Source organism: Microplitis mediator, chromosome 9 (genome assembly GCF_029852145.1).
Source record: "Microplitis mediator isolate UGA2020A chromosome 9, iyMicMedi2.1, whole genome shotgun sequence".
Taxonomy (NCBI): Eukaryota; Metazoa; Arthropoda; class Insecta; order Hymenoptera; family Braconidae; genus Microplitis; species Microplitis mediator.
In genome coordinates this window covers 21,634,220-21,653,794 of record NC_079977.1, presented here as the reverse complement: position 1 = coordinate 21,653,794, position 19,575 = coordinate 21,634,220, and the positions used below count along the sequence as shown (strand labels likewise).

Here is a 19,575-nt window from a genome sequence, read left to right as displayed (position 1 = left end):
CTACTTATTTAACTATTCTATTGGTATTTTTTATTGATAGAATATCGATTCTTATTAACAGAATATTCAATAATTACTAACGTTGAGTAATACCTTTAATTATACGATAAAACTATTTTTGTTATGTTAAAATATTAAAATTAACTAAAAGTATCTATCAAATACTGGACGATATAAAAAAAGTTTCTGTCTCTATAGTAATTTATGTAAATCAGATCAATAGGATAGTGTTGAGTATTACACAGCAACTACTAATTACTGTGCAGTTTGTAATTATTCTAAAGCAGACAGATTTAATTAACAATTGCTAGAGACATCCTATAAAAATCTATAGTACAAGTTCAGAGACTGTCGTTCAAAGGAGACGTCGGGCCGGCAGACTGAGGGCAGAATTCCCGCGCGGGAGATCAGGGTTCGAATCCCGGCCCAGTCTAATTATTTTTAAAATATTTAAATTCACGCCGACACTAATACACTTGCCGTTAATAATAATCATATTAATAATAACAATAATAAGAAGTTTAAAAACCAATAAAAATTAAATTTTATTTAATTCCATTGTAATAGAGTTAAATTAATCTAAATTTATTTGTAAAATTTACTATACTACATAATAAAATTTATTAAATAGATAGTAAAGTTTGCTAACGCAGTTTATATTTAGTTGCATACCCACATTATAAAAATTATAAAATATAAATAATAATAAAATTAATATCAGATTGTAGAAATTATAAAATTTCAATAGCGTTTTCCCTTAACGATATAAATTAACTATTTTTATTCCATACTTTTTAACAAATGATCCGATCAATCAATTCCAAAATAAGTCGGTAATTCATTAAGAAATATCGCTTAAGAAATAATCAAAAAATTATACTAGAAATTTTTCTACAATTTATTTTAATTACTTCATAATGTAACCAACTCGTAGTTTAAGGCAAGAATTTTTTCGAGTTTCTAAGCTCGAAAATAGAGGAAAGTTTTAGGACTGACCTTCAAGGTCAGTCGTTTTTAAGATATTTTTCTCCGTACATAGAAAAAAAGGATTTCTTCAAGCAGAAAATTTTTGCTCATCTCAAGAAATTCTTTTCTTGCTTCAAGAAAATTTTTACATTATGAATTGGAAACAAAAATTTACTTAGAATTAGAAATAATTTCTTGCCTCGGAAAATTTTTTTTTGTTCCAAGAAAATTTTTGTTGTTTTTAATTCGTAATGCAAAAATTTTCTTAGAATTAGAAATAATTTTTTACCTCAAGAAAAATTTTTTTTTACTCCCAGAAAATTTCTGTTGTTTTCAATTCGTAATGCAAAAATTTTCTTAGAACTGGAAATAATTTCCTACCTCAAGAAAATTTTTTCTTGCTACAAGAGAACTTTTTCCTGTTCCAAGAAATTTTTTTTTTGTTTTTAATTCGTAATGCAAAAATTTTCTCAGAACTGGAAATAATTTCCTACCTCAAGAAAATTTTTTCTTGTTACAAGAGAAATTTCTCCTGCTCCTAGAAAATTTTTGTTGTTCTCAATTCGCAATGCAAAAATTTTCTTAGAACTAAAAATAATTTCTTACCTCAAGAAAATTTTTTCTTGCTCCCAGAAAATTTTTTTTTTTGCTCCAAGAAAATTTTTGTTGTTTTCAATTCGTAATGCAAAAATTTTCTTAGAACTAGAAATAATTTCCTACCTCAAGAAAATTTTTTCTTGCTACAAGAGAACTTTTTCCTGTTCCAAGAAATTTTTTTTTGTTTTTAATTCGTAATGCAAAAATTTTCTTAGGACTAAAAATAATTTCTTACCGCAAGAAAATTTTTTCTTGCTCCCAGAAAATTTTTTTTCTTTGCTCCAAGAAAATTTTAGTTGTTTTCAATTCGTAATGCAAAAAATTTCTTAAGACAAGTAAAAATTTTTTGCATCGAAAAATTATTTTCCTCTGTGCTCATTATTAAAGTAAATAATTAAAAAAAAAAAATTATGAAAATAATCTCATACTTATATTTATATCCATACCCTAGAAAACCGTTTAAAATATAAAATAGCAAAAAATCGTCCAACTCACTTCCTCAATCCCATGACCTCAACATTGAGGTTAGATCACATCGTTTTCTTACAATACTTTCACACACTACACATTCTCAATACATATATATACACATATATATATATATATATATATATATATATATATGCCATCTAATGATTACCAAGAATCTCTTATACATTACATTACATTAGCGTGGGTTCAATGTAATTTTTTATTTATTTATTTTCTTATTTAAAAAAAAAATCAAAATTCGTAAAAAACGAAATTCAGTAGAATAAAATGAAGCGAAAAATCTTTGGAATTTTTAATTAAAAAAATTCACAATTTTTTATTTTATTTTTGTCTGTACTTTATTAATCTATTCTTACCGCACCCCTTTACCATTTTATATTTTTAAATATTGCTATACTATTATTATCATTATTATTATTTTTTTTTATATTCTCCCACTTGGGGCTCGAGACAGACCCCCAACTCTTATAAAGTCGAATGAAGCTCTTCCATTATGGAAATTTTGAACTCATTCGAAAATCAATACTCAACCCGATCGCCATTTTAACTATGCTATTTAGCTAACTTAATTAGATTTATGATACATTACCTATTATTATTATTATTATTATTATTATTATTATTATTATTATTATTTATTATTAATTATTATTGTTGTAATAATTAGTAATTTCTATTGTTGCAATTATTCATTTTTGTGCGATTGTTGTAATTTTTGTTATTGCCATTCTTCGATTTTTTGCTGTTGGGTGGGTTTTTTAATTATTGTTTTTGTTGTTGTTGTTGTTGATACAATTTTTCATTTTTGTTACTATTTTTGTCGTTGTAATTTTTGTTGTTGTTGTTGTTGATGCAACTCTGGTTTGTTGTTGCTATTTCGGTGGTTTTTGTAATTTTTTTTTTTTTATTGTTGCGATTCTGCATTTTTGTTGCTGTTTCTGTCGTAATTTTGTTGTTGTTGTTGTTGTTGTTTTTAATGCAACTCTTCATTTTTGTTGTTATCTTGTGGTTGTTATGATGTTTGTTGTTGATGTCATTTGTTATTATTGTCGCTGTTGCTGTAATTTTCACCACTTTTGTTGTTGTTGTTGTTGTTACAATTTTTAGTTATTGTTGCTATTGCTGCAATTATTATTATTTTTGTTTTTGTTGCTAGTCTTCATTTTGTGGCTACTTCGGTGGTTTTTGTTGTGATTTTTCATTTTAGTTGCTATTCCTGTCGTAATTTTGTTGTTGTTGTTGTTGTTGTTGTTGTTAATGCAACTCTTCATTTTTGTTGTTATTTTGTGATAGTTATGATGTTTGTTGTTGTCATGTGTTAGTGTTGTCGCTATTGCTGTAATTTTCATCACATTTGTTGTTGTTGTTGTTGTTGTTGTTGTTGTTGTTGTTGTTGTTGTTGTTACAATTCTTAGTTATTGTTGCTATGACTGCAATTGTTCTTATTTTTGTTTTTGTTCCTAGTCTCCGTTTTGTTGTTATTCCGGTGGTTTTTGTAATTGTTGTTGTTATTGTTGCGATTCTTCATTTTTGTTGCTGTTTCTGTCGTTGTAATTTTGTTGTTGTTGTTTTCGTTAATGCAGCTCGTCATTTTTTTTATTATGATGTTTGTTGTTGTTGTTATTATTGTCGCTTTTGCTGTAATTTTCATCACTTTTGTTGTTGTTGTTGTTGTTATTGTTGTTGTTGTTGTTGTTGTTGTTGTTGTTGTTGTTGTTGTTGTTGTTGTTGTTGTTGTTGTTTATAAAACTTAATTTACAAATCATTAAAATGTAAATTACGAGCTAATTATAAAAAATTTCAAAAAATCTATAGAATACTTTTTTGTAGAGAATTTAATTTTCTACAAAAATGTATTGATTGATATTTTATCTAAAATCAATAGTTAAAGCCCCAGAAGCGTTTGAAAAATAAAAACCTACAGAAAGTTCAAATTAAATTTTATTTGAAAAAAAAAAAAAAAAAAATCATAAAAATATTCAGAGGACATTTCCTTAAGATTACATGGAACAAAGAAGGTTCAGTAATAATAATAACAATAATAATAATAATAATAAAAATGTTAAAGAATTTTTAAAAATTACAGTTGAGTAAAAAAATAAAAATGAAGAATTTAAGCTAGCGGTTTTAAAATAAAAATAAAAATATATAAATGTAAGATAGATTTAAAAAAAAAAAGTAAAAGATCGGAAAGAAGGGTTCGGTTTTTTAGTTTCACAAACTGGTTCGAATTTTTAATGAAAAAGGCGGGTGAATGTGCGCTCGCGCACAACTCCATGGAAAAACCGGTTATTTCTACTCTATAACCCTCTATATTTTGCTTTTGTACGTATAAATTTACCTTTTATATCTAACATTATATTTTTATAATATTTCAACTTTATTTAATTTATCAAAAAAACAACTCATTATTTTTTTTTTCTTTATCAGACATTTAATTTTTAATTACGAGTTATCTCTTAACTATCAAAAGTTTAAAAAAATTCCTGATTTGTGAATTTTTTTTTTATTGATAATTTTCTTAGGTCGTTGTTACTTTCTGTAACATTTAATTATACACTCAAAAAAATCGATCACTTGTTTGGATTTTCTGCAACAATTTTCAAAATTAGTCATAAATTTTTTCATCATTATTTATCTATATAAGCTTTTAGATCTTCAAATATTAATCTGGGAGAAAAGTCATCAATAACTTTTTTGTAGGAAATTTTAAGGGCTACAAAAAAGGTCTGATAAATTTTTTCGATATTTTTGATATTTAACAAGTTTTTGTAATTTTAAAAATTCCGAATTTTCAAAATTCATGATAAATTTTTGATCATTATTAATTTACATCAGCTTCTAGATCTTCAAATATTGATCTGGGAGAAAAGTCATCCAGAACTTTTTTGTAGGAAATTTTGAGGGCAACAAAAAAGATCTGATAAATTTTTTCGATATTTTCAATATTTAACAAGTTATTGTAATTTTCAAAATTCCAAATTTTCAAAATTCATTATAAATTTTTGATCATTATGAATCTATATAAGCTTCTAGATCCTTAAATATTGATCTAGGAGAAAAGTTATCTGGAACTTATTTGTAGGAAATTTCAAGGGCTACAAAAAAGGTCCTTATAAATTTTCGAATATCTCTGATATTTATCGGGATATTACAATTTTTAAATTATAAAATACCAATTTTTTTCTTACATGTAAATTATTGATACTTAGTACCATTTTTTTGCAAGTATGTAAAGATATATGTATTGATGAATAACATATAATAATATATATATTACTAAGAGTATAGAATAGTGTAAAGACATATGTGTACAATACAAGGAACGTTTTAAATGTGTACAGTAACTCCATATCTGTACTCTAGTTTATAAACGCGTGATATCTATAGTAAAATACATACACGCAATTTATATTATACATCGTGGAAATATGGCGGAATTTACCGTACTTGTAGTAAGTACACGCGACTATAAGCTAATACTTAGTAGTACAGCAAATTTATAAAATTTTTAATAACTCATTTTTAACTTCGAAAATAATTTCTTTTTGCATTTGACATTTTAACCTCGTAGAGTTTCAAATATCGATTTTTGGAAAAAGGTCATTAAGTCTTTTTTGTAAAACACAAAATTTCCTATGAAAAATGTCTTATTGAAAATTTCGAAATTTTTGATAGGAAAGTCAGAAAATTAATTTTTTAATTCATTCAAATCTTGAAAATTTTTCGGACTGCGGACAATTTTGACAAATAATTGAAATAACTCATAAATTTATAGAGATACGTAAAAATTTATAAGAAACTTTCTTGTAGAGAACAAAATTTCCTATAAAAAACGTTCTATTGAAAATTTCAAAATTGAGCATAGGAAAGTCGGAAAATTAATTTTTTAATTCATTTAAATTTTGAAAATTTTTTGGACTGCGGACAATTTTGACAAATAATTGAAATAACTCATAAATTTATAGAGATACGTAAAAATTTATAAGAAACTTTCTTGTAGAGAACAAAATTTCCTATAAAAAATGTTTCATTAAAAATTTCAAAATTCCCCATAGGAAAGTCAGAAAATTAATTTTTGTAAATTATTTAATCCTAGAAATTATTCGTACTGCGGATTATTTTTACAATTCATTAAAATAACTCATAAATTTATAGAGATACGTAAAAATTTATGACAAACTTTTTTGTAGAGAACAAAATTTCCTACAAAAAATGTCTCATTAAAAATCTCAAAATTCCCCATAGGAAAGTCGGAACATTAATTTTTGTAAATTATTTAGTCTTGGAAATTATTCGTACTGCAGATTATTTTTACAAATACTTAAAATAACTCATAAATTTATAGAGATACGTAAAAATTTATGAGAAACTTTTTTGTAGAGCACAAAATTTCCTATAAAAAATATTTAACACTTTTCGATGTAAAGAGATTAGTTTCGATGTAAATGTTAATTAAAAAAAAAAAAATAAAATAAAAAATAAAAAATAAAATAAATAATAATTAATTGAATAAATAAATAAACGTTAGAAGTCACCGACATTTGCGAGTAGCGTCTGTGTAGTAATAGTTGTTGTGTTAAATTTTTAGTGGGAGAGAATTCACCGAGGGGGAATGTACACGGAATAAAAGAGAATAAGCAAAAAATTAGTAGTAGGGGAATGAAATTCGCGAGGGGAATTCGCGTCGCGAGTTTAAGAGTCACGGTGCGGGAGTTAAGGGGTACAAGACGTAACAGAGGGTAATATAGCTATACTACCGGCCAGAGAGCGTCGGATGGAACAACAAAAAGTATAAAAAATTAAAAAAAAAAAAAGTTTAATAAAAAAGTAAAATAAAAATGAAATAAAAATAAAAATAAAAACGCGAACGAACGGAGGAAAGATTAAAGAGTGGGGGTAAGAGAAAATGACCAATATAAAATTGTGTGGGTGGGGGGTAATGTATAAAGAAGAAAAAGTGGGGGAGGAAAAAGAAAAGACGATGTATAGTATCGAAGAGGAGGTGGTGGGGGTGGGAGAGGGGGAGGGGGAGGTACATCGTTGCATTTCGTTGTTGCTGTATTAGTAGTTATTGTAGGTCGTTGTATTTTATAACGTTATTTATTATTATTATTTTTATTCAAATGTGTGGGTATCAGAACTCGAGATATTCGGGAAATATCGAAGTTGATTTCGATATCTCGAAATTACGATAAAAATGACAAATTAAATTTTTTTTTAATAAATTATTGTAGAGGTTTTTTGACAGATCTTATTCGATTAATCGAATTTTGAAAAATCGATTAATTGTTTTCTAATAATCGATTAATTTTTAAGTAATTCGAGTAATCGTATTTGCTAGAGAATCGATTTACTGAATTTTTTAAAAATCGATTAATTTATATTTCATTCGACTAATCGAATTTTTTAAAAAATCGATTTATCGAAATTTTAATGTCGATTAATTAAATTTTCAAAAATCGATGTTTAATTTTTATCCGATTTATCGATTTTTTAAAAAATCGATCAATTTAATTTTCAATCGATTAATCGAATTTTTGAGAAAGATCGATTAATTGAATTTTCTAACAATCGATTAATTTCTAATTCATTCGAGTCATCGTGTTTGCTAGAGAATCGATTTACTGAATTTTAAAAAAATCGATTATTTTATATTTCATTCGACTAATCGAATTTTCTAGGAAATCGATTTATCGAATTTTTAATGTCGATTAATTAAATGTCAAAAATCGTTACGTTTAATTTTTATCCGATTTATCGATTTTTTTTTAAATCGATTAATTTTCATTCGATTAATCGAATTTTTGAAAAAGATCGATTAATCGAATTCTCTCAAAAAAACGATGAATTGAAATTTAAAAAATTCGACTCAGAATTTTCGAGAAAATCGATTAACTGAACGTTTATTTGATTAATCGAACGTTCATTCGATTAATCGAACTTTTATTCGATTAATCGATCCTCTAAAATTTCTAAAAAAATTAATTTACTATATTTTCAATTCAAACTAATCAAGATGACTCATTAATAAAAATCGATTAATCGACTTTCGATTACTGTTTAAACTTCCGAATTTCCCTAAAATTTTTTTTTTTAATTTTAACGTAAGAAATAATTTTTGAACATACTTTTAAAGTATCAATAATAACACTAATAATAATAATAATAATAACAACAATAATAAAGTTTATAAACAGATGATTGTTTTTTAATCATTGAATTTTTTTTTTTAAATGATTAAATAAAGTCAATATACTTAATATTTTTGTTTACTAAATTCTACGAACGAAAACGATAAAACATTAATTGTTATTTAATTATATACGCGCACTATATATGTTTGCGTATATAAATAATAATTGAATGTCTATGTATCAGTAATACGATATATTAGTATGTATATCTTAATTGTTACGATAACGATGACTCACATTTTTCTAATTTTTATTTTTCATTTTTAATTAAATTTTATATCTTTCTCGCCTTATCTACGCCTGTTTCTTTTTTTATTTTTTTTTTTTTTTCATATCAATCTTTTAAACATTTTTTATATTAAATTTATGCACTACATTTCAATTTAAGCTCCTACATGATTTTCAAATCTCCCGCTATTATTTTTAATTCCCAGCTGTTTTAGTCTTTTTTCAAAATTTTCTGAGCTCACACGTTTTAGAACCAGACATTGAAATTTCTTTTATAAAACCCTTACACAACTTCTTAATATCTACCCCTCCTCAAAATTTCTCAGACTACAGTTTCTGGATCAGAAATTAAAATTTCAAAACTCCCCATAATTCCATTATTTTAAACTTTACTTCTAACCCTCATATCTTCTAAAATATCTACCCTACCCCATTTTTTCTCATAACCAATTTTATTCCTCATCAAATTTCCTATCCAAAACCCTCCCTAAACCTTTCAAAATATTCCTACCTAACCCTTTTTGAAAATCCCCCATTATTCCATTATTTTAAACTTTTCTTTAAATCCTCATATCTTCAAAAATATTCATCCTATGTAATTTTTCCTCATGACCAATCTTATTCCTCATCAAATTTCCTATCCATAACCCTCCCTATACTTATGAAAATATCCCCACCTAACCCAGTTTCAAAATTCCCCATTATTCCATTATTTTAAATTTTTCTTTAAATCCTCATATCTTCCAAAATATTCATCCTGTGTAATTTTTCCTCATAACCAATCTTATTCCTCATCAAATTTCCTATCCATAACCCTCCCTATACTTATGAAAATATCCCCACCTAACCCAGTTTCAAAATTCCCCATTATTCCATTATTTTAAATTTTTCTTTAAATCCTCATATCTTCCAAAATATTCATCCTGTGTAATTTTTCCTCATAACCAATCTCAATCCTCATCAAATTCCCTATCCATAACCCTCCCTATACTTATGAAAATATCCCCACCTAACCCAGTTTCAAAATTCCCCATTATTCCATTATTTTAAATTTTTCTTTAAATCCTCATATCTTCCAAAATATTCATCCTGTGTAATTTTTCCTCATAACCAATCTTATTCCTCATCAAATTTCCTATCCATAACCCTCCCTATACTTATGAAAATATCCCCACCTAACCCAGTTTCAAAATTCCCCATTATTCCATTATTTTAAATTTTTCTTTAAATCCTCATATCTTCCAAAATATTCATCCTGTGTAATTTTTCCTCATAACCAATCTCAATCCTCATCAAATTCCCTATCCATAACCCTCCCTAAACTTCTCAAAATATCCTTAACCAGCCTAGTTTCAAAATTCCCCTTACTCCATTATTTTAAAACTTTCTTTAAATCCTCATATCTTCCAAAATATTCATCTCATATAATTTTTCCTCATAACCAATCTTATTCCTCATCAAATTTCCTATCCAAAACTTTCCCTAAACTTCTCAAAATATCCCTCCCTAGCCTAGTTTCAAAATTCCTCATAATTCCATTAGTTTAAACTTTTCTTTAAATCCTCATATCTTCCAAAATATTCATCCTATGTAATTTTTCCTCATGACCAATCTTATTCCTGATTAAATTTCCTATTCAAAACCCTCCCTAAACCTCTCAAAATATCCCTACCTAACCCTTTTTGAAAATCCCCCATAATTCCATTATTTTAAACTTTTCTTTTAATCCTCATATCTCTAAAAATATCCATCCTACCCCATTTTTCCTCATGACCAATCTTATTCCCCATCAAATTTCCTATCCAAAACCCTCCCTAAACCTCTCAAAATTTTTCTCCCCTCTCAAAATATCCTCACTCAAAATATCACTAAAAAAAAAAATTAAAAATTTCCATACAAAATAAAAATAAAAATAGTAATAATAATTACGCCGAACCGGAAGTGACTAATTTTCTCTAATTTGACACGTAACATCTCAAAAAAAATTATTATTAAAAAATTTTTTTTTATTTAAATCCGTACGAGTTACGTGCAAGTATTCCAGTACATATTTATAAATTAACTATGTAATAGTCATATATGTATTCACTAGTATATATAGCAAGTGGTATATATCCATGTGCGTTTGTTTTGAAATGATACGAGTGAGTAAAAGAGTAAAAGAGTTTAAATAGAGTTGAGTGAATTCATTTAACGCGGGTTAAAAAGAGACAAACAATCGCATCGAGCTCGCGGTGATTGAAGGAGTAGAGGGAAAAAAGGGTCTTGTGAATGGAAGCTTTTACGTGTTACGTACGTGATAACACACGCTATCATATATACATATATATTATTATATATGTATTTAAATTTTATTCAAAAATAAATTTTACAAACTTCCGTTGTTATCTACATCTTTTACGGATATATCGATAAATATCAGAGATACGTAAAAAATTATTAAGACTTTTTTTTAGAGAATTTAATACCGAATAAAAAAGGTTCTTATCAACTTTTTTTTATCTCCAATATTTGAGCCGTTATTTCAATTTAATAAAAACGGAAATAGTGAAATTTTGAATCAAGCAAAAAATTTTTGATGAATTTTTATGTCCAGAGCTTAAAATTTTGAATTTTGAGAAAAAATTATTAAAACTTTTTTTTAGAAAATTTAAAGGGCTACAAAAAAGGTCATCTTCAATTCTTTGATATCTGTGATATTTATTGAGATATTTGAATTTTAATTGGGGATAGATGGAGAATATTTTTTTTGTTAATTAATTTTTTAAAAAAAATATTTAATGAAAGTTTTCGCATTGAAATAAAATTTTATAATCATGAAATCGTGACGTTATACAATAGAAAGTTGTTGTAATATAAGTTAGTGTACACTAGTAAACTATTTAATAAATATTAAAAATACTTTAGAAAGTTTTTATTACGAAAAAAATAAATAAAAAACTTTTTTTTTTAATTTAGATTATTATTGTACAATTGTACGATTTACTCGTTAAATAACGGTTTCATGAAAAAAATTGTTGATAACTTTTTTGTAGAGCTTTCAATTCTCTACAAAAAAGATTCCTGGTGTTTTTACTTTAAAATCAAAATTATAAGCTCGCTATCAAATTTTTGATGCAAGAAAATTGTAGATAATTTCATAGACTCAGCTATCGATTTTAAAATTCGAATACCTTAAGAAATATCGATAATATCGAAAAATTTGTAAGGACCTTTTTTGCAGCCCTTTAAATTTCCTACAGAAAAGTTCTGGATCACTTTTTTCCTGGATCAATATTTGGGGATCTAGAAGCTTATATAGATTAATAATGATCAAAAATCCCTAATGACTAATTATGAATTTTTATAATTAGAATAACTTGTTAAATATCAAAAATATCGAAAAAAGTTATCAGACCTTTTTTGTAGCTCTCAAAATTTCCTACAAAAAAGTTTTAGACAATTTTTCTCTCAGATCAATATTTAAGGATCTAGAAGCTTATATAGATTCATAATGATCAAAAATTTATTATGACTAATTTTGAATTTTTATAATTACTAATTAAATATCAAAAATATCGAAATAATCAATCAGACCTTTTTTGTAGCCCTAATAATTTCCTACGAAAAATTTCCCGATAACTTTTCTCCTAGATCAATATTTAAAGATCTAGAAGCTTAAATAGATCAATAATGATCAAAAATCTATTATGACTAATTTTGAATTTTTATAATTACTAATTAAATATCAAAAATATCGAAATAATCAATCAGACCTTTTCTGTAGCTCTTTCAATTTCCTACAAAAAAGTTTCAGATAACTTTCCTCCCAGGTCAATATTTAAAGATCTAGAAGCTTAGATAGATTCATAATGATCAAAAATCTATAATGAACTTTGAAAATTTGGAATTTTGAAAATTAGAATAACTTTTTAAATATAAAAAATATCGAAAAAATTAATCAGACCTTTTTTGTAGCTCTTAAAATTTCTTACAAAAAAGTTCTTGACAACTTTTCTCCTAGATCAATATTTAAGGATCTAGAAGCTTAGATAGATTCATAATGATCAAAAATCCATCATGAACTTTGAAAATTTGGAATTCTGAAAACTAGAATAACTTCTTAAATATCAAAAATATCGAAATAATCAATCAGACCTTTTTTGTAGCTCTTAAAATTTCCTAAAAAAAAGTCCGGGTCATTTTTTCCCTAAAATCAAAATTGAACCCTCTAGAATTTTTCAAACTCAAAAATTCCATTTGTTCTCCATTTACATGTCCAAAAAATTGATTAATAAACAAATTGTTGTTTTTTTGTTTCAGATCGATGACACCGACTTCTACAGTGTATAGTCACAAAAACGTAAATTAAAATAATAAACTAAATGTAAAAAAAAATAAATGCGTATGAAACCTAAAGCATATATCCGCAACTCAGACGGAATTTATCACAACATTGAAGACGTATCTAAAGAAATGACAAACATGTTTCCACAACAATATTGTTTGAGGTGGAAGTACCACCATAGTAATTTACAGACAATGTTCTCACAGCTGTTAGAAAGACAAGCGTATTGTGATGTTACGCTTGCCTGTGAGGGACAAACTCTACGTGCACACAAGGTATATATTTATATATATATTATATTTACTTTACTATTAAATTTTTATTTTTTTTTCAAAAAATTATGAATATTAAAAAATTATGTCGAGCTCATAATTTTTTCTACTTTTCTTTATAATTGAGAAAATAAAAAAATTTCTTAGTCTTTTCCCCGGAAGTGGAAAAAAAAATTTCAGTTGGTAATGAATTGGAAAATTTTCTTTTCTATTATTTTAAATTTTTTGATGAAGAATAAAAATTGTCAGCATGACAAGGATTTTTTTTTGTTAATTTTCTTATACATTATATACATTTTTTGTATAAGAGCGTATTTCAAAATTGATTATCTACAGTAAAATAAAAATGATATTGACGCGCTGATAAAACCTTAGAAAAAAAATTACAACACATTTTATCGTGACCTGAATAATTTTTAAAATTTAATGAGAAAAAATTTAGTTTTTAAAAAAATATATGAGTCCATAAGTATTTTTGTTAATTTGTCGGTTTTTAAGATTTGAGGAGAAAAAAATTTTGAAAATTTGATGAGAAAGTAAATATCTTGGAAAATATGAGAGATATGAAAAAAATGAAGGAGAGCTTTTTTGTAGAGAATTTAATTGTGCATAAAAAAGGTCCTCATGGCATATTGTGTAAAGTTGATAGTTTGAGGACTAGAAGCTGTGGAAGATGAAAGCAAATTTTTGGAAAATGTGGTTTTTATTCAAAATGAAAATTTTAGGTTAAATATTTGAAATTTCAAAAATATTGTCTGGACCTTTTTTGTTCGGCTTGAAATTCTCTACAAAAAAGCTCTGGGACATTTTCATGTCACTTTTATAGTTTACGTTCTAGAAGCTTTTAAACCCTAGATCTTCAACTCAAAATTACCCATAAATATTTTTAAACTCCATTATCAAAATTACTCCCGAATATCAAAATTTTCATCCGGGTCTTTTTTGTTCTCCTCAAAATTCTCCATAAAAAAGTCCTCATACATTTTTATCTCAAACCATTGAAAGGTCTCTTAAAAATCCCCATCACTATTTTCCTATTTCTTCCGATTTAAATTCTTTAAACTCCAATTATCTCTCGACCTATCACTCAAACTCAAAAATTTCTCATAACTTTTTTTTTAATTTAAAAATTACCCACAAAAATTTCTCGTCTATTTTACTCAAGACCTTTTAAACGCTCTCTTAAAAATCCCCATCGCAAAATTTCTAATCCCTTCCAATTTAAAAATTTTAAACTCTTCTTATCTCTTAGGCTATCACTCCTACCTAAAAATTTCTCATGACCTTTTTTATTCCTCTCAAAATTCTCTACAAAAAATTCCTCATCCATTTTTACCTCACCTTCATACTTTAACCTCTATCCGCTTTTAAACCCTTACTCACTAAAAATTCCCCATAACCATCTTTATCTTAATTCTCCCATAACTCCTAAAATATCACAAATATCAAAAATATCAATCAGACCATTTTTGTTCCTCTCAAAATCCTCTACAAAAAATTCCTTATCGATTTTTACCTCACCTCCATACTTTAACCTCTATCCGCTTTTAAACCCTCACTCGCTAAAAATTCCCCATAACCATCTTCATCTTAATTCTCCCATAACTCCTAAAATATCACAAATATCAAAAATATCAATCAGACCTTTTTTGTTCCTCTCAAAATTCCCTACAAAAAAGGTCTCTTTACCATTTTCCCTAAACTCAATATTTCCACCCCTAGCCCTTCATCCCTTAAAATTTTTCGTCATAAAATTCATAAATTTAAATAAAAATAATGATAATAATTAATAACAATAATATTAGTAATTAAAAATAGTAATCAATAAAAAAATGTCAATAATAATTAAAAATATTTATAATTAAAAAAAAAAGTTATGATTAAAACCCCGCCCAGAATTTTCGATTGACGACAGGTACGACGTTGTTGTCAACGTCAACGTCGACGATCACACTACAACCACATTAACTAAATATATATCTAGTATATATATATATATATATGACTACTAGTACATAGTCAATATAGCTTGAATATTTAATATCCAAGTCTTGTGTATTGATTTTCTTGAATTTTATATACCGTCCGCAAAATAAGGTAGTAAAGAAAATGGGGCCGAAAGGCGTCAACTTTTCACTACACATTTATCCGCCACTTTTATTATTATTTACTTTTTTTAACCCCCGTACTATTTTTTTTTATTCTGTCCTAACTCTCTACCACCCCCACTGCCGGAGCTTTCCACGAGCTTTTTTTTACCGTCCTCGAGCCGAGCGGTCTATTACTTTTTTTTCTTTCCACCCACTCACGATCCGCGACGAGCTCTTTATTTAGTTTTTTTTCTATGCACTTTTTATCTATTTTTAACGGTCTGTAGATATCTATATGGGTTTATTACATTTCGAGGTACCGAGCTTTTATTACTGAGTATATAAAACTTAAGCTTACTGATGCTATACCTCATTATTTTTATATACTTTTATATGCTAATTAGGGGGCAGAGGGAATTGAGGACTTGAAAGGTCTGTAAGTTGGTAAAAAATGGTTGTAGAGAAAAAAATTCTAGATGTTTTTTGTAGGGAATTTTGAGAGGAACAAAAAAGGTCCGATTGATATTTTTGATATTTGTGATATTTTAGGAGTTATGGGAGAATTAAGATGAAGATGGTTATGGGGAATTTTTAGCGAGTGAGGGTTTAAAAGCGGATAGAGGTTAAAGTATGGAGGTGAGGTAAAAATGGATGAGGAACTTTTTGTAGAGAATTTTGAGAGGAACAAAAAAGGTCTGATTGATATTTTTGATATTTGTGATATTTTAGGAGTTATGGGAGAATTAAGATGAAGATGGTTATGGGGAATTTTTAGCGAGTGAGGGTTTAAAAGCGGATAGAGGCTAAAGTATGGAAGTGAGGTAAAAATGGGTAGGGAACTTTTTGTAGAGAATTTTGAGAGGAACAAAAAAGGTCTGATTGATATTTTTGATATTTGTGATATTTTAGGAGTTATGGGAGAATGAAGATGAAGATGGTTATGGGGAATTTTTAGCGAGTGAGGGTTTAAAAGCGGATAGAGGTTAAAGTATGGAGGTGAGGTAAAAATGGATGAGGAATTTTTTGTAGAGAATTTTGAGAGGAACAAAAAAGGTCATGAGAAATTTTTAGGTAGGAGTGATAGCCTAAGAGATAAGAGGAGTTTAAAATTTTTAAATTGGAAGGAATTAAATAATTTGCGATGGGGATTTTTAAGAGAGCGTTTAAAAGGTCTTGAGTAAAATAGACGAGAAATTTTTGTAGGTACTTTTTAAATTAAAAAAAAAGTTGAGAAACTTTTGAGTTTGAGTGATAGGTCGAGAGATAATTGGAGTTTAAAGAATTTAAATTGGGAGAAATAGGAAAATCGTGATGGGGATTTTTAAGAGACCTTTCAATGGTTTGAGATAAAAATGTATGAGGGCTTTTTTTATGGAGAATTTTGAGGAGAACAAAAAAGACCCGGATGAAAATTTTGATATTCGTGAGTAATTTTGATTATGGAGTTTAAAAACATTTATGGGTAATTTTGAGTTGAAGATCTAGGGTTTAAAAGCTTCTAGAACGTAAACTGCAAAAGTGACATAAAAATGTCCTAGAGCTTTTTTGTAGAGAATTTCAAGCCGAACAAAAAAGGTCCAGACAATATTTTTGATATTTCAAATATTCAACCTCCAATTTTCATTGTAAACAAAAACGACATTTTCCAAAATTTGCTTTTACCTTCCAAAGCTTCTAGTCCTCAAACTATCAACTTTACACAAAATGCCATTAGGACCTTTTTTACGCACAATTAAATTCTCTACAAAAAAGCTCTCTTTCATTTTTCCCATATCTCTCATCCTTTCCAAGATATTCACAATTTAATTAAAAATACCATAGTAGACATTCTTCATTGCATTCAATTGCAATTAATTACCGATAATTGTCAATAAATAATTGAATAATTTTTTTCAGGTGGTACTAAGTGCCTGCAGTACATACTTTGACACAATATTATCACAGTACGAGGAAAAAGACCCGATCGTAATAATGCGTGACGTCAAATTTTCCGACATCAAAGTACTGGTGGAATTTATGTACAAGGGAGAAATAAATATCGATCACGTAAGTATCAGTTATACTCAGTCATATTATTCGATAATCATAATAATAATAAATATATAAATATTTAAATACAGACAAGACTGTCATCATTGCTGAAGACCGCTGAAGATTTGCACATAAAAGGATTAGCGGAAGTGAGTTGGAGAAGCGACTCAGCGCAAAATGATTCAAATAACAGCGGGCATAGTCCTGGCAGTGGTAGCGGCGGTAGCGGAATCGGCGGCAGTGGAGGTGGCGGAGGGGGAGGGGGTGGTAGTAGCACCGGAACGCCGGGGGTTGAAACGGTACTGAGAGAAGGCGATTTAGATGACACACCACCACCACACAAACAGCGACGTCGGGGTCGACCGCCGTTAGATGATCCACCTTCTCAACATGACGTATTTACACCAAAAGTATCGTGTATTACTGGAAGTGGAAACGTACGAACTTTTTCCGTAAGATTTTATTGAGAAAAAAAAAAAATTTTTTTTGATTTTTTTTTTTCGATATATCGATTTATTTTTATGGTTATCGATAGTTCGATAGTTATCGATAACATCAATTTATAATATAATTTAAATATTTTTTTAATGAATTCATTTTTTTTTCATTTTCGATATATCGATTTATTGTGATATATCGATTTATTTCTTGATTTTGATATTTTTGTAGTGCATCGATAAATCGTTTTTTTTTGTAATTATTGATATATATCGATATTTTTCATGATATCGATATATATCGATATATTAATTTTTTTCGATATATTTATATATTATTTTTTTGATATATCGATATCTCGAAATATCGATATATTTTGAAGTATCGAAATATTTTGATAAATCGATGTATCGATATATCGATATATTTTGATAAATCGATGTATTGATATATCGATATATTTTGATATATCGATGTTTCGATATGTCGATATATTTTGATATATCGATGTCTCGATATATCGATATATTTTGAAATATCGATGTCTCGATATATCGATATATTTTGATATATTGATGTCTCGATATGTCGATATATTTCTAAGTATCGATATATTTTGTAAATCGATGTCTCGATATATCGATATATTTTGAAATATCGATGTCTCAATATGTCGATATATTGTGATATATCGATATATTTTGTAAATCGATGTCTCGATATATTGATAAATTTTGATATATCGATGTATAGATATATTGCGATATTTATTATAATCTCGATATATGTACACAATTTTTTTTCTACATATCGAAATATTTCGATATATCGGTATATTATATCGAGATAAAAAAAATTTTATTGTTTTAATTACAGGAAGAAATGATGAGTGAAGGCGATCATGAGAGTTGGGATGACGAAACAATGATGACTGACAATGAACCTGGACAAACGGTAAGTTTACACCCAAAATATTTAAAATGAATAAAAAAATAAAAATTATTATTACAAATTAAATTTTTTTCTCTGGTTTTTGTCAGATGCCGTATCTAACAAAGGAAGAAAATGCTAATGAAGAAAAAAAATGTAACCACTTATTAAATAATTGTAATTACGTTGATAACAATATTAATAATAATAATAATACTAATAATTATTTTCGTTTTAAATTTTAGCAAACCAACAAGCGACGAATTCAAATGCAACAAATCCAGCAGTACCAGAACAATTTCGCGATGTAATTAAAATGAATGATTATTTAACAACTGGAAGACGACAAGAATTCTGGGAAGAACCTTTTACTCGTCGGGTAATGGATGCTATTAAGAGTAAAGAATTAGAGATGAAGACTGCTGCTGAGATTCTCGGCGTATCTTATGGTACATTGTACGGTAGATATCGTGACAGTTATGGTTGCCTTAAACATCCTTATAGGTAATTATTTTCTTCAATTATTATTCTTTTACTGTATCTCAAAAAAATTCCTTTCATTTTGCTATATATCGAAAAAAAAATTTTTTTTCGATATATCGATTATGTTCAAATATCGATATATCGATTGTAACGTTTCGATGTATTGATTCTGTTCAGATATCAATATATCGTTTCCGCAATTTCGATATATCGAATGTGTTCAGATATCGATATATCGATTGTGCAGTTTCGATATATCGAATGTATGCCTGATATCGATATCTTGACTGTGTGTCAGATATCGTTACATCGACTGTTCAGATATCGATACATGGATTCTGTTCAGCTATCGATGTATCGATTGTACAGCTTCGATATATCGATTGTGTGTCTGATATCGATACATCGATTTTGTTTAGATATCGATTGTGTTCAGATATCGATACATGGATTCTGTTCAAATATCGATATATCGATTCTGTTTAGATATCGATATATCGATTGTACAGTTTCGATATATCGAT

The 19,575-nt window shown here is 27.3% G+C and overlaps 1 protein-coding gene across 2 annotated transcripts in view; it reads left to right on the top strand.

Annotated features, from left to right (window-relative positions):
- Positions 1–19,575, top strand: part of LOC130674434 (uncharacterized) — a 47,021-nt gene that overhangs the window by 24,682 nt on the left and 2,764 nt on the right. The window contains exons 2-7 of one of the 2 annotated variants that reach the window (XM_057479759.1): positions 12,783–13,082; positions 17,066–17,215; positions 17,290–17,652; positions 18,515–18,592; positions 18,679–18,724; positions 18,814–19,072. In XM_057479759.1, coding sequence (XP_057335742.1) covers positions 12,861–13,082; positions 17,066–17,215; positions 17,290–17,652; positions 18,515–18,592; positions 18,679–18,724; positions 18,814–19,072 — 1,118 coding nt within the window. In that variant the 5' untranslated portion in view covers positions 12,783–12,860. The remainder of the gene's footprint in view (positions 1–12,782; positions 13,083–17,065; positions 17,216–17,289; positions 17,653–18,514; positions 18,593–18,678; positions 18,725–18,813; positions 19,073–19,575) is intronic. The other variant, XM_057479760.1, reaches the window with a different exon arrangement.